The sequence below is a fragment of the Hypomesus nipponensis genome, chromosome 18 (genome assembly GCF_054491055.1).
Source record: "Hypomesus nipponensis isolate SF chromosome 18, ASM5449105v1, whole genome shotgun sequence".
NCBI lineage: Eukaryota > Metazoa > Chordata > Actinopteri > Osmeriformes > Osmeridae > Hypomesus > Hypomesus nipponensis.
This window is the reverse complement of record NC_140378.1, coordinates 596,601-613,210: the sequence shown is the minus strand read 5'-3', so window position 1 is coordinate 613,210 and position 16,610 is coordinate 596,601. Positions and strand designations below refer to the sequence as shown.

Genomic DNA, 16,610 nt, shown 5'->3' with positions numbered 1-16,610 from the left:
AGCCGCGTTCCGCTTGGCCTGCCGGTACACATCAGCTGCCTCAGGAGTCCTACCAGCCAATAAAGCCCGATAGGCCTCCTTCTTCAGCTTGACGGCATCCCTCACCTCCGGAGTCCGCCACCGGGTCCGAGGGTTACCGCCGCGACATGCACCGACCGCCTTGCGGCCGCAGCTCCGGTCAGCCGCTTCAACAATGGAGGCCCGGAACATGGCCCATTCGGACTCAATGTCCCCGGCCCCCACAGAGACATGATCGAAGCTCTCCCGGAGGTGGGAGTTGAAGCTCCTTCTGACAGAGGGTTCCGCCAGCCGTTCCCAGCAGACCCTCACATTACGTTTGGGCCTGCCAGGCCTGACCGGCGTCCTCCCCCACCATCGGAGCCAACTCACCACCAGGTGGTGATCAGTTGACAGCTCCGCCCCTCTCCTCACCCGAGTGTCCAAGACATGCGGCCTCAAGTCCGACGACACGACTACGAAGTCGATCATCGAACTGAGACCTCGGGTGTCTTGGTGCCAGGTGCACATATGGACATCCTTATGCTTGAACATGGTGTTCGTTATGGACAAGCCGTGTTTAGCACAGAAGTCCAACAACAGAACACTACTCGGGTTCAGATCGGGGGGGCCGTTCCTCCCAATCACGCCCCTCCAGGTCTCACTGTCATTGCCCACATGAGCATTGAAGTCCCCCAGGAGGACGAGGGAATCCCCGGGAGGAGCGTTCTCCAGCACCCCCTCCAGAGACTCCAAAAAGGGTGGGTACTCTGAGCTGCCGTTTGGTGCATAAGCACAAACAACAGTGAGGACCCGTCCCCCCACCCGAAGGCGGAGGGAGGCTACCCTCTCATCCACCGGGGTGAACCCCAATGTACAGGCACCGAACCGAGGGGAAACAAGTATTCCCACCCCAGCTCGACGCCTCTCACCAAGGGCAACTCCAGAGTGGAAGAGAGTCCAGCCCCTCTCAAGGAGACTGGTTCCGGAGCCCGTGCTGTGCGTCGAGGCGAGGCCGACTATATCTAGCCGGAAACTCTCTACCTCGCGCACCAGCTCAGGCTCCTTTCCCGCCAGCGAGGTGACGTTCCACGTCCCTAAAGCTAGCTTCTGCAGCCGAGGATCGGACCGCCAAGGCCCCCGCCTTCGGCCGCCGCCCGTCTCACACTGCACCCGACCCCCATGACCCCTCCTGCGGATGGTGAGCCCACTGGAAGAGGGTCCCACGTTGTCTCTTCGGGCTGTGCCCGACCGGGCCCCATGGGAAAAGGCCCGGCCACCAGGCGCTCGCCATCGAGCCCCACCCCCGGGCCTGGCTCCAGGGGGGGGCCCCGGTGACCCGCTTCCGGGCAGGGGCAACTGGGAACCATTGTTGTGTTTCTTCATGGTTGGTTTTTTGAGCCACGCTTTGTCTGGTCTTTCACCTGGAACCTGTTTGCCTTGGGAGACCCTACCAGGGGCATAAAGCCCCGACAACATAGCTTCCAGGATCACTAGGACACGCAAACCCCTCCACCGCGGTAAGGTGGTGACTCACGGAGGGTAGTAAAAAAGGGTTTGTCAAAATAATTTGCATAATACAACACTTTTTTTACGGATGCAAAACTATTTCTGCTCCTGCAAATCGTTTTCTGCTCCTGCAAATTGTTTTCTTCTCCTGCTAATTATTATTGACCTTAATTTGACTCCATACCCTCCATTCTAAGCGTTTCAGTCAGGCTCTCACATACACACCCATGTAAATCTTAGAAAAGGTTTGAAAAATTCATGAAACAATCAGTGATATTAAAAAAAGTTGAATAGATGACTAGATGACCTAGAGTCTAGCTAACATTGACTAAACAGGCATGGCTGATATTTGTCTATACTGTAGCGTAGAAGATCCCTGTGCAGTTTGACCCTCGACACCACACAAAAGTGCGTCTGAAACCAAAATGGACATGTCATATCATTAACCCCAATACATGGGGAGGCTCAGTAGATGTCGTAAGGGGGTAGGGTTGGGGTGAAAGGGACGAGCCAATAGCCCACCAAGGTTAGCAAAGGTTGAGGCCAAAAAAGTGGTACTGGGATAGATGGGAAAGGTCAAAGCCCCCAGGGGCCTTTGATGATTCCTTTCAGTGGCCAAAGACATTTATTCATTGTTTTGAAATGGAAAAAATTGTATTTTGGTTTTGTTAACTCTTAACTTTTCTTTGTTCCAGCATTGGAAGTTTATTTGTTTACCTTTATAAGACTATAAACATTCAAGAATAATTATACTCACCCCCTTTTACCTCTACCCACTCAGGCTCAGTGGAATGGCTTGACAGGGCAAATTATTATTAACAAGACAGATGGCTTACGGAAAGACTTTGACCTAGATGTCATCAGTCTAAAGGAGGATGGCGTGGAGAAGGTGAGCATTTATCCTACTTCAGTGTGTACTCTGATAGTACATCATTTTAGCATTAGATTACTCTTGAGAACTTCACAAGAAGACGGCAACAACCACAAAATGGGTATGTTGACGCAACTACACACAGGTACAGGTATTTGTCTTGATATGAAATGTAATTCAAATGCTTTCTTTCTATTATTTTTACAAGACAATCGCGGGCAATAGTCGACTGAATAAAGTGTGGAAAAAGGTTTGTATTGTTGTTGTAAGCACTTTTTGCCATAGGTACTCAATATCAATCAAACTGTTCTATATGCTTAGGTAATTTGACTTATTGGATTTAGAGATATTTATTTTCCTCACACTTTCTCTAGCGTTTCTTTCAGCTCCTGTCCAAAGTGTGCTCTGTTTTGTTCCCAGAATTTGATATGCATGTATTCATTCCATGTCTTCTTTAGACTATTTCAATTTCACAGGAAACTCACAATCTCAAATATTTGTACATATTTTTAAGTGAAGTGCAGTTTTGATGATTGAGGTCATGTTTGTAGATTGCTGTATGGAATTCCAACTCAGGCCTTAATTTGACTGACAGCAACAAAGACTTGTCCACAAATGTCACAGATTCCATGGCCAACAGAACCCTTGTTGTCACCACTATTTTGGTAAGAACATTTTAGACGTGAATATGCTGGTCAAACATCTGCTTTTCATGTGGAATAGACAAATGTTCTGATTAAAGTATATACAATGTAATCTTGCAGGAAAATCCATATGTCATGTATAAGAAATCAGATAAACCATTGTATGGGAATGACCGGTTTGAGGGCTACTGTCTGGACCTGCTAAAAGAGCTGTCCAACATTCTGGGATTTGCATATGAGGTCAAGCTGGTGTCTGATGGGAAGTATGGCGCTCAGAATGACAAGGGAGAGTGGAATGGCATGGTCCGAGAACTCATTGACCATGTAAGTCCTGTGACTGTCTTTTTGTTATTGGCATCCACGCCTTGTGTTCAGTTGCCATTTGTTTGCAATTGCATCAGGACCAAATGTAAGCCTTCTAGACAGTGGCCATTGCACCTGGTGGACAAAACGTCAGTTTTGTGGACAATGGCTTATACTGCATAAATATGTTCAATGATTTATACACATTGTGTGAATCAAGTACAGTCTAATTAATTTTGTCTTCAATGTGTTATCTCCCTGCTCACCGGGTCAGGTGGCTGACCTTGCTGTGGCTCCTCTCACCATCACCTATGTGAGGGAGAAGGTCATCGATTTCTCCAAACCATTCATGACTCTTGGCATCAGTATCCTGTATCATAAGCCCAATGGCACAAATCCAGGAGTTTTCTCTTTCCTCAACCCCCTTTCCCCCGATATTTGGATGTATGTGCTGCTGGCATGCCTTGGTGTCAGCTGTGTGCTATTTGTCATTGCAAGGTAAATGGGCATTTGATAATTGCACGTAAAACATTCTGTACACTGCATTGCTTGATATTAATTTTGTAATGCATTTTGAATTTTTCTGGATTTTCTGTCAACCTACTTTTATGAACTAAAGTAACTGAGTTAGAGTAACTGTGTCCTGGTTTGACTGCAGGTTTACACCATATGAGTGGTACAACCCTCACCCCTGCAACCCTGACTCAGATGTGGTGGAGAACAATTTCACTCTAATCAACAGTGTCTGGTTTGGAGTTGGAGCACTTATGCAGCAAGGTACTGCTTTCAAGGGGCTGAGTGGTATCTGTCATATATAATTAAATCTAAAAAAACATTTAGGGTTTGTTAAAAGCCTCTAAAGAAAGTAAAATCAAGTGACCACAACCCTTATGCCGCCAATGCACGCACAAGGTTTTTTGTGATGTATGATATTTGAGGTACAGTAGACCAACATCGCTGGGTCATTCCCAATTTTTCAATTTTTTTACATTATGGCAAATCAGGTGAAGGACATATTCAATTATTTCATACTGTCCTGTGGTGTTGGATGGTGATCCTGTACTTCCCAGCCCTGTAGCTAACCCTTGCCCAAACTGACAAACGCCCATGCAGAGCAATTGCAGCAAATGCTCTCCTAATTCAGAACCCTGAACACTCCACTATCCATTCACTTGTACATTTTGTACATCTATTCTTTTTGCATAATTGTATTCATCCTATGGTCTGCACCTTTTTGTATCCACAAAACTCTCTGGAGGTGAGGATCCCTTACTGAACTGCTGCTCCGAAAGTTTCTTGGTAGTTTACTTGTCATCCTTGAGTGTTTAGGTTGGCATATATGCAGTTCAATGCTTGTAAAACGAGTTTGACTTGATTTGAAATGTTCAAGTAAAAAAATCTCAGCATGTTAAACGTATTTAATTAAGACCAGTTTAAGTTTATGTATGTTATACATACACGTACACATTGTATATGTAATGTCAACCTTGTTACAGCCAGTTAAATAATATATTTTAGTTCTGTCAGTTTAAGGCATTATTAACAGCGTTAACGCAAACCCATTTTAACATTGTCAATTTTTTATCGCACTATTAACGTTCTTTTTGGCCAAGCAAACTTTGTAGTTTTTTCACATGCTGTTGCAGCAACTACTGACGTTAGCAAAACTACAACAGCTACACCACACCGGATCTAGCTAGACCGGAAACAAAACAACAGGCACGCTGCACGTACTTGTTTGGGCTTGCGAGCCGGAGTAGTAGGCTAACATTACGTTTTGAGTGGATGGCGAGCGCGAGACGCCAAAATGGATGCCAACACAATTCTAAATGGAACACTTACTTTTAAAAAGTTGCCAAATGGTTCCATTGACAAGACCAAAGTAAACTTTGTGTTTTGTCGTTGTGAACTGAGCTATCATCGCAGCACGTCCAGTCTGAAATACCACTTGATGGCCAACCACACAGCTGATGCGAATTCTCCGAACCCGTTAAAGCCAAGCGATTGCAATGTTGTGTTCAATTTAAAAAAAAACATTTGCACTAAGCAATCCGATCCACTTTTCCATGTTGATAAGAGTATCAAAATGAGAACAAATAATGGGACAAAAAGAAATCAATGGACATTTAGAATAGATACAAATATGCGATTAATTTTGATTAATCTCAAGTTAACTATGACATTAATGCGATTAATCGCGATTAAATATTTTAATTGTTTGACAGCATGAATTGATTTAGGTGTGTGTGAGTGAGTGTGTGAGAGTGCCTACTCATCCTCTGATGCCTCAGCCTGTGTGTGCCTACTCATCCTCTGATGCCTCAGTGTGTGTGTGTGCCTACTCATCCTCTGATGCCTCAGCGTGTGTGTGTGTGCCTACTCATCCTCCGATGCCTCAGTGTGTGTGTGTGAGGGAGAGTCTGTGTGACTCGTCAGGTGGAGGGTCCTCTCTCTAGGTACAGTAGTGGACTTTATCAAGGACTTATGCAACACTGCTATTGTGTTAGCATCCCTGTGGAGGGGCAGGTAGTGTGGATTACACACACACACTCCCCTATCCCTATGGGAAAACACACATGGATTTGGCAAAGCGTCATGAAAGCTTGTCCCTCTCTGTGCCACCCTGACTCCGCCACGCCTCTCCCACCCATGCCGAGGGAGAGAGCGAGAGACAGAATTTTAAATTTTCAAGCTTTGAAAACTACACAAAAACGTTATCAGATCATTTTGAGACTATATTGAATGAATAAATATATTGAAGTTTGTAAGTTTATGGGCTGTTAAGTTCCATTAATACAATATATATACATAAATGATGTAGATGTTTTGATTATGCGACATAATCAATCAAGTTGTTGTCTTTTAATAGCTTGGCTTAGTTACACTGACATTATGTGACTGTTCTTTCTTTTGGTGGGGTTCACCACAGCTTTGTGTACATTATATAGCCCAAACCTGAATGCTCTACTATACCAAATTGTGAGAGAACTGAAAATCCAGAAAAGTATTTCCTATATTTTAAATACAAAATACATGTATTGTATTTTGTAACATTTTCTGGCACCAGTATTTAGTGTTTAGTGTTCACCAGTGTTTATTTTAAAACATTTATTTGTGGGGTATTTTGTATCAAAATACATTTTGATGTATTTTTGCCCATCTCTGTGTGTATGCACACAGGCAGTACCTATTCCAAAGCCCCTGTGTGACTAAAGGAAAAACCAGCAAAAAGCACAATACCGAATACTGGCACAAAACTGAAAACTAATAGAATGATACAACTAACTAGTAACAAAGACACACACTAAACTAACACAGAACAGTTGACAGAAATACATAACCATAAAACCAGTCAAACACAGAAACAAACGAATCAAAAACAGACAGGGGGGTGTTCCATCAACGTAGATTAAAGTAGCCTACAGGTTGACAAGCCTCTGTATTACTTAATCCTCTCCTTCAGGCTTCCCCAATGTTATAGGTGCAATAGACATGTGCATATCCAGGCTCCTGGAAGACTCAGGGGGGTGACCACCTGTCTGGTGGAGAAAATGTGATGCTGTGGCCTATAAGGTGCCCTTACAATGGCCTAAACTTGACTGTTCCCATGCCCTTCCTTACAATGGAAAAGGGTGCTGTTATAAAGTGACCTTTATGCTGCCCCTACTTGACAGTGTCACAATTGATGCCCTGTCCAGAAGAGAAAATGAGAGGCTGCGCCCTACAGTCTCCCTTACAATGTTTAATATTCCTATATGTTTATTGTATGCACCTTCCTGCCAAAGCAAATTCCTTGTCTATTCAAACTTGACATAGCAAATAAATCCCATTCTGATTCTGATGTGCTCACTAGGAAATGCTTTCCCAAAGTGAGGCTGTGACAACACGAGAGGTGACATCACATACATTCATACACATGATGCTCGGGCAACAGTCTGTTTGCCCTGATTGGCTGATCTGCCTCTCTGGAGAAAGAGCCTAAATAAACCTTTTTTTGTTTTGTTTTGGTGGCTGCATCAATACGATAAGCCCATCATTAGTCAGCATCAGTGTTGGGTAACATTACTTTTTAAAGTAACTAATTACAGTTACTAGTTACATTCCTTGTAAAGTAACTAGTTAAATTACTTAGTTACTTGCTGTAGAGAGTAATGCGTTAAGTAACTTTTGCGTTACATTCGGAATAGTATTTTATTTCTAAGACAATCCACCTTGGTCACCCTTATGCCCAGAAGGCACATTTAATGGGTTGACCTCGGCAATAACACATATTGTACTGAATACTCAGTGTCACTCGCATATAACATGATCAATCCTCATTATACAGCAAGACGGATCAAGGTAATAATCCACCATAATGAAAAGCAATATTTGCATTCTTGAATCAAGAAACTCTTTAATCAATAAATAATGTTGTAAAATGCCAGGCAAAAGTTTAGTAGTTAGCTACCTTTACAATTTACCAGGGCTAGGTTTGAATCTAGGTGCAAAACGAAGCTAAGCTATAGCTAGATATATGGTAGCAAAATGGTGTTCACTTATGTACTGAACCAGACTATTTTACTTCGTTGTCGTCGTCATCATCTGCCGCTTGTCCGGGGATCGGGTCGCGGGGGCAACGACCTAAGCAGGGAGGCCCAGGCTTCCCTCTCCCCGGCCACTTCCACCACCTCTTCCTGGGGGACCCCGAGGCGTTCCCAGGCCAGCCGAGTGATATAGTCCCTCCAGCGTGTCCTGGGTCTTCCCCGGGGCCTCTTCCCAGTGGGACGTGCCCGGAACACCTCACCAGGGAGGCGTCCAGGAGGCATCCTAATCAGATGCCCGAGCCACCTCAGCTGGCTCCTCTCGACGCGGAGGAGCAGCGGTTCTACTCTGAGCCCCTCCCTGATGACCGAGCTTCTCACCCTATCTCTAAGGGAGAGCCCGGACACCCTGCGGAGAAAGCTCATTTCGGCCGCTTGTATTCGCGATCTCGTTCTTTCACTACCCATAGTTCGTGACCATAGGTGAGGGTAGGAACGTAGATCGACTGGTAAATGGAGAGCTTCGCCTTTTGACTCAGCTCCTTCTTCACCACGACGGACCGATGCAGAGCCCGCATCACTGCGGACGCCGCACCGATCCGCCTGTCGACCTCGCGCTCCATTCTTCCCTCACTCGTGAACAAGACCCCGAGATACGTGAACTCCTCCACTTGGTTCAGGATCTCCTCCCCGACCCGGAGATGGCACTCCACCCTTTTCCGGTCGATAACCATGGCCTCAGATTTGGAGGTGCTGATTCGAATCCCAGCCGCTTCACATTCGGTTGCGAACCGCTCCAGTGAGAGCTGAAGGTCACGGCCCGATGAAGCCAACAGGACCACATCATCTGCAAAAAGCAGCGACCCAATCCTGAGGTCACCAAACCGGACCCCCTCAACACCCTGGCTGCGCCTAGAAATCCTGTCCATATAGGTAATGAACAGAATCGGTGACATAGGGCAGCCCTGGCGGAGTCCAACCCTCACCGGAAACAAGTTCGACTTACTACCGGCAATGCGGACCAAACTCTGGCACCGGTCGTACAGGGACCGGACAGCCCCGATCAGGGAATCCGGTACCCCGTACTCTCGGAGCACCCCCCACATGAGCCCCCGAGGGACACGGTCGAACGCCTTTTCCAAATCCACGAAACATGCGTAGACTGGTTGGGCGAACTCCCATGTACCCTCCAGGACTCCGCGGAGGGTATAGAGATGGTCCACTGTTCCACGGCCGGGACGAAAACCACATTGCTCCTCCTGAATCCGAGGTTCGACAATCCGGCGGACCCTCCTCTCCAGGACCCCTGAATAGACTTTCCCAGGGAGGCTGAGGAGTGTGATCCCCCTAAAGTTGGAGCACACCCTCCGGTCCCCCTTTTTAAAGAGGGGAACCACCACCCCGGTCTGCCAGTCCAGAGGCACTGTCCCCGATGTCCACGCGATGTTGCAGAGTCCTGTCAACCAAGACAGCCCTACAACATCCAGAGCCTTAAGGAACTCCGGGCGGACCTCGTCCACCCCAGGGGCCCTGCCACCGCGGAGCTTTTCAACCACCTCGGCAACCTCGGCCCCAGAGATAGAAGGGCCCCCCCCGATGTCCCCAGACTCTGCCTCCACGTCGGAAAGCGTGTTGGTGGAATTAAGGAGGTCTTCAAAGTATTCCTTCCACCGATCCAGGACGTCCCCCGTCGAAGTCAGCAGCGCACGTCCCCACCGTATACAGTGTTGACAAAGCACTGCTTCCCCCTCCTGAGTCGCCGGATGGTGGTCCAGAACCTTTTTGAAGCCGTTCGGAAGTCATTCTCCATGGCCTCGCCGAACTCCTCCCATGCCCGGGTTTTTGCCTCCGCGACCGCCAAAGCCGCGTTCCGCTTGGCCTGCCGGTACACATCAGCTGCCTCAGGAGTCCTACCAGCCAATAAAGCCCGATAGGCCTCCTTCTTCAGCTTGACGGCATCCCTCACCTCCGGAGTCCACCACCGGGTCCGAGGGTTACCGCCGCGACATGCACCTACCGCCTTGCGGCCGCAGCTCCGGTCAGCCACTTCAACAATGGAGGCCCGGAACACGGCCCATTCGGACTCAATGTCCCCGGCCCCCCCCGAGACATGATCGAAGCTCTCCCGGAGGTGGGAGTTGAAGCTCCTTCTGACAGAGGGTTCCGCCAGCCGTTCCCAGCAGACCCTCACATTACGTTTGGGCCTGCCAGGCCTGACCGGCGTCCTCCCCCACCATCGGAACCAACTCACCACCAGGTGGTGATCAGTTGACAGCTCCGCCCCTCTCCTCACCCGAGTGTCCAAGGCATGCGGCCTCAAGTCCGACGACACGACTACGAAGTCGATCATCGAACTGAGACCTCGGGTGTCCTGGTGCCAGGTGCACATATGGACACCCTTATGCTTGAACATGGTGTTCGTTATGGACAAGCCGTGTTTAGCACAGAAGTCCAACAACAGAACACCACTCGGGTTCAGATCGGGGGGGCCGTTCCTCCCAATCACGCCCCTCCAGGTCTCACTGTCATTGCCCACATGAGCATTGAAGTCCCCCAGGAGGACGAGGGAATCCCCGGGAGGAGCGCTTTCCAGCACCCCCTCCAGAGACTCCAAAAAGGGTGGGTACTCTGAGCTGCCGTTTGGTGCATAAGCACAAACGACAGTGAGGACCCGTCCCCCCACCCGAAGGCGGAGGGAGGCTACCCTCTCATCCACCGGGTTGAACCCCAATGTACAGGCACCGTACCGAGGGGAAACAAGTATTCCCACCCCAGCTCGACGCCTCTCACCAAGAGCAACTCCAGAGTGGAAGAGAGTCCAGCCCCTCTCAAGGAGACTGGTTCCGGAGCCCCTGCTGTGCGTCGAGGCGAGGCCGACTATATCTAGCCGGAAACTCTTTACCTCGCGCACCAGCTCAGGCTCCTTTCCCGCCAGCGAGGTGACGTTCCACGTCCCTAAAGCTAGCTTCTGCAGCCAAGGATCGGACCGCATTTTTCATGATTCGGTTCTTTGAATCTGGTTTAGTAAAATGAACCTAACCTTTTTTTTTGTAATTCGTTCATTTCAACGGGGGGGGGGGGGGGCGGGGGGCTATACGTCCACTGCAAACACTTATCATATTCTCATGTAGGTTAGTGCATGACATGTGCACCAGCAGATACTATTTCAAAAGAAATTCCTGCATTAAAATAATGTATCATGACAGTTTGTATGATTTGGTCATTTATCACACTAGCATTTAATTATCACGGCAAACAATTACACTGCACTAAACTCAGACATCCCAACCTGCAGAGACTCATTTCCAGGAGATGTTTATGAGTAAACACAAGTTTCTTAATATGTGTTGTTAATATTGTCAATTAAAAGTCTAAATTTTTTTCGTACGAAGAATGTGTGTGGGAGTGACGTGAGTTTTTCAGGAAAGAATTACGTGACCGGTTTGGCCGTTTGTGACATAGGCAGCTATTACGGTAGTGGCACTGTTTAGCCTCGATTTTATCATATTTTTGTGAAACTTTGAAAAACAACATTAACCGGCTAGATTGTGTACACTTTAAGGTAAATGTACATGCCTTGTTTGGCCAATTTGGTCGATTGTGGAAGAAAGTAAAGTTTTTTAGTTTTCGAGGGGAGTATCCAGCCATAGCGCTAGCTACTTTTGGGGGAGGAGAATTCCGGTTTCCCCCATGTTTCCACTAGTCACTATAATGGTCATAACTTTTAATCAAAATATGATATTTCTAATCTGTCTCCTGTTCTACATTGCCCACAGATTTGTAGATATTCCACCTACTCAAAGTTTTCCTCCATCTTCTAATTAAAGTGGTTACAAATTAAGTTGTCTGATGAGGTATGGTGGATGGAGAAGTTTTTGTAAAAATTGGCTGCCTGAAATCACCTTGATAAAATATGATTTTCCTTAAGTAATCATATTTTTATTCACATCATAAAAATCCCCTAGTTCTCCCCTTCAATATGGTATATGGAATGTTCGGAATGTTGTCTAACTATTTAGCTGGTCGGCTGCATGACGCTGGGTAAATTGGGCTTGTGAGACTGCTCACCAAAAGAACGAATGGGAACCCACCTGTCTTAGACAGTGTCATGCAGATTATGACGTTTTCGTAGGTACCTAGCGAAAAATATTGCCAACTTTCTTAGACTTTTAGCTACTTGCTGAGGGCTTGCCACTAAAAAAACATGTTGACATGTTGCCATGGCAGCGAGCATAGTCGCAGCGGCTCAGTGCTCCCTGAAACAATGTAGCAAAATCAATCAAACCAAATCAATTGTCGAATATTTTGTATAATAGATATGATTTATTGTACTTCGGTGGAATATGCCAAATTCCGATAACGACTGACTTTCAGCACTCGCATGGGATTCCTCCGGGAATAGCCAGAAAATCGGCGTCTCCATGGATAGGTACATCGAGCGGTATGCCTGGAAGACGGAGGAGGGAGCGTAAACAGAAACGGGGTTGCAGGTCCGGTGACTTGGCTAGACTAAAGAGGGCTCCAAACAGACCCCCACTGCCCAGTCTTTACGTTGCGAATGTCAGGTCTCTAGGAAACTAGATGGATGAGCTTCATTTGGATATATCGACCCGGTCAACCATATGAGACAGCTCCGTCATCACGGAAAGCTGGCTACACTCGGGGATCCCAGGCGCAGCGGTGGAGCTGGCAGGTCGCTCACTTCATCGCATCGATAGAACAGAGGCCTCCGGAAAGAGCCGTGGAGGAGGACTGTGTGCATATGTAAAAAAGGACTGGTGTACAAACTCCACTGTCATCGATGGGCATTGTTCACCCAATCTGGAGATGTTAGCAGTCAAATGTAGACCATTTTACTTACCACGCAAATTCTCCATTACCGGGGTAACAGCAGTATACATCCCACCAGAAGCCAACGCTAATGCAGCACTTGACTATCTACTAGCAGCTATAAACAAACAGCAGAACACTAATCCCGAGGGCGTTTTTATTGTGGCTGGTGACTTTAACCATGTCAACCTCAAGACAGTGCTGCCTAGCTTTGATCAACACGTAAAGTGTGCAACGAGAGGAAACAATATTCTGGACTGTGTGTATTCTAATATTAAAAAGGGATACAGGGCCTCACCCCTTGCACATCTTGGCCAGTCTGATCACCTGTCACTATCCCTGATTCCAGCATATCGCCTCATCATTAAAAAAACAGGAAGCTACGATCAAAATTGTTAGGAAGTGGCCTGAGAAGGCATCTCTACAGCTCCAGGACTGCTTTGAATGAACAAACTGGACCTTGTTTTTTAATCAGGATGTAAATGAATATGCCTTCGCTGTCCTCTGTTACATCAGGACCTGCATTGAAAACATCACCACCAACACCCGCATCAGGATTCCCCCTAACCCTGGATGATTGGGGAGGTCCAGGCCCTTCTGAGGGAGCGCAACACAGCTTTTAAATCAGGTGACAAAGCACAGTACAGCATAGCCAGGCACAACTTGAAAAAAGGTATAAAGCAGGCCAAAGCCATGTACAGGGAGAAGATTGAGGGCTACTTGACCAACAGGGGAAGCCGCAACCCACCCACAAACACCAATGCCTCCTTAGCAGAGGAGCTCAACCATTTCTATGCCCGCTTCGAGACATCTGGGGACATCTGGGCTAGATAATGGAGCTGCTCTCCCACCTGCTGGCACAGACCACACAGCCATGGTAACAACAGAGGAAGTAAGACGCATCCTCAGGTCTGTGAACACAAGGAAGGCAGAGGGACCAGATGCCATTCCAGGAAGAGTGCTCAAAGAATGCGCATACCAGCTTGCAGATGTCTTTACGGACATTTTTTATGTCTCTAGCCAAAGCGGCCGTACCAACCTGTTTTCAAACGGCGATCATTATTCCAGTGCCCAAGCAAAGCAACATCAGCACTTTAAATGATTATAAATCTGTGGCGCTCACTACCATCATTGACAAGTTCTTTGAGAGGCTGTTGGCGAAGCGCATTAAGGCTGCCTTCCCTCACTCCCTGGACCAGCATCAGTATGCTTACAGGGAAAACAGGTCCACTTAGGACGCTATTGTCACAGCCCTCCATACAACGCTGACACACCTGGACAAGAAGGAGACATATGTGAGACTACTCTTCATAGATTACAGCTCGGCTTTAAAATACCATTGTCCATAACCGGCTGATCACCAAACTCCTTGATCTAGGCCTCAGCTATAGCCTGTGTATGTGGATGAAGGATTTCTTAACAGATCCCCTGCAGACAGTGAGACTGGGTCCTCACCAATAAATCGAGCCTGTCTCTCAGCACTGGAGCTCCACAAGGCTGTGTATTGAGTACCCTGCTCTACTCCATCTACACATATGACTACACCAACACCCATCCTCCCAAATACAGTGATCAAATTGGCCTGTGGTAGGACAAATCACCAACGGAAACAAAACTGCCTACAGAGACGAAGTTGACAGACTGACAGGATGGTGTAAAGAAAACAACCTGACCCTGAATGTCAAGAAGACAAAAGAGATCATAGTCGACTTCAGACGACAAAAGGGAAACCCTCAACCCCTCATCATCAATGGTGAGGAAGTGGAGAGGACCTCCTGTTTTAAGTTCCTGGGGGTTATGCTCTCAGAAGACCTGAAATGGAAGATGAACCAACCGCCACAGTCAAGAAAGCACAGCAGCGGCTCTACTTCCTGCGAACACTGAAGAGAAACAACCTATCTCCCTAGCTGCTTAAGTCATTTTACCACTGTTGCATTGAAAGTGTCATCACATACTGTATCACTGCATGGTACGTCAACTGCACAGACAAGGACAGGAAATCCCTCAGTCAGGTCATAAGGTCTGCCGAGAAAATAATCGGACTTCCACTGCCTCCCCTGGACGACATCTTTAGGACACGCTGCCTCCGCCGAGCAGGTGGAATTTTGAAAGATAAAGCTCACCCCCACAAACCATCTCTTCTCCCTGCTGCCCTCTGGCAGACGCTACAGGGCCACCACAGCCCGCACCTCCAGACTGCAGAACAGTTTCATCCCCAGGGCCATCACAGAACTAAATACCCACACAACCCTCCTATCCCCCACCCAGCACAACTATTTATGTTTTTAATATGTTCATGTGTGAGTGCGTGCAAGCATCGTGGTTGAAGGGTGTATGTGGATGAAAGCATTGTTGTGGTTGTACAAGCAAATTTTGTTGAGTATCTAATGCACAATGACAAATAAATCCTTTTCTATTCTAAAAGACTACATTAAGTAACGTGTTACTTGTTTGAACAAGGAACTAAAAACTGATTTATTCAATTAAATAAGTAATGCGTTAAGTTACTTGTTACCTAACAAAAGTATTCTGACTACTGCACCCAACACTGGTCAGAATCAGAATGGGTTTTATTCGCCATGAAAGTTTGCACAGACAAGGAATTTGCTTTGGCAGGAAGGTGCAAACATTAAAGGTCATATGACATGAAAACTTCACTTTAGGAGGTTATTTAACATTAATATCAGTTCCCCTAGCCTGCCTTTGGTCCCCCAGTGGCTAGAATTTTCGATAGGTGTAAACCAAGCTCTGCCCAGCTAGAAATTGTACTTCCAAGAATGTTCCCATTGGTGTAAAGGACGTCGTCTTATAACGTTCCCAGAACGTCCCATATTGGTCTCAATGTGGAGTAGGAAAGGGTAGGAGGACGTTATTTTGGGGCCTTTCAGGAGGTTCTGGGGACGTTTCGGGAACCATTATAGGACCTTTCCTCTGTATCAATGCTAACCTTTGCAGAACCTATTAGTGACATATCAAACCTTCAGGGGACCAACCTATAATGTGTTTTCGGTCCTTATCCCGTTACCTGAACCACTATTGGAACAATATTGCTTCATCTTTATAGAAAATGAACACGTATAGGCTACATCAACTTTGATAGAAATATAAGGAGACCATCATGGGCTATTAGCAGTACTGTAGCTACTTGATTCAACCTGGATTTTCGTGTGTGGGTATTAAAATGAAGAGACACAATTCAAGTTAATGATCTTTTATCATCAGAATGGATGTTTATGCCATTAAGCTCTTAAAAGAACTCCAACACAGAAAAGAGAGAACAACGGAACAGAGAAACATAAGTTTTGCCTACAGTTCCGTGTCTTCATTGGTCTCCTCCGACTGCCGAAATTAGAAGAAAAAAATTCAGACATCACTGTTAAACCAGAATGTGTTAGCCTATGTGTATGTATCCCTAGTTACTTATTACAATACAACACTTTGACATAACACGTCTATGTTTATTTTGCTCTATTAGCTAGTGTAAGGGGTCCCATTATCGTCCACCTAGCTCTCGACGCTTGTTAGAAATGTTAGATGCAAGCACATTTGCAGGCAACTTTTATTGACGTAAGCAAATAAATGGGGTGCTAGTTTACCCATTTCGGATTGGTCTCAAACTTAGCAAAAATCGGGAAAATTTATTCTATGAAAAAGCTAGTAGTATGAGCCAGGTTCGAGAATCCAACAAAAATTATTGTGTGCTATGTTCGTGTGCTACAACAAGTCAACAATACACCCTTTCACTGGATGGCTTGAAAACGACTTTTAAGTGTTGATATAATTCGTTTGCCGGTCAGATCGCTGCCCTGCACTCTGCTGTGCTGCGATATGCAGGCATCACATTAGCCACAAACATAAGATATTCTAACGATTTCACTGCAGGGCATATGCATTTGCTATACTTTGTTCGAAAGCTTAGGTCCTCTAGAATTC

At 46.5% G+C, this 16,610-nt stretch overlaps 1 protein-coding gene across 1 annotated transcript in view; it reads left to right on the top strand.

Moving 5' to 3' along the window:
* Positions 1-16,610, top strand: part of LOC146250790 (glutamate receptor ionotropic, kainate 1-like) — a 46,588-nt gene that overhangs the window by 12,460 nt on the left and 17,518 nt on the right. Inside the window, exons 2-6 of the mRNA XM_084681277.1 lie at positions 2,288-2,395; positions 2,929-3,042; positions 3,142-3,345; positions 3,599-3,822; positions 3,983-4,101. Of these exons, the coding sequence (XP_084537403.1) occupies positions 2,288-2,395; positions 2,929-3,042; positions 3,142-3,345; positions 3,599-3,822; positions 3,983-4,101 (769 nt within the window). The remainder of the gene's footprint in view (positions 1-2,287; positions 2,396-2,928; positions 3,043-3,141; positions 3,346-3,598; positions 3,823-3,982; positions 4,102-16,610) is intronic.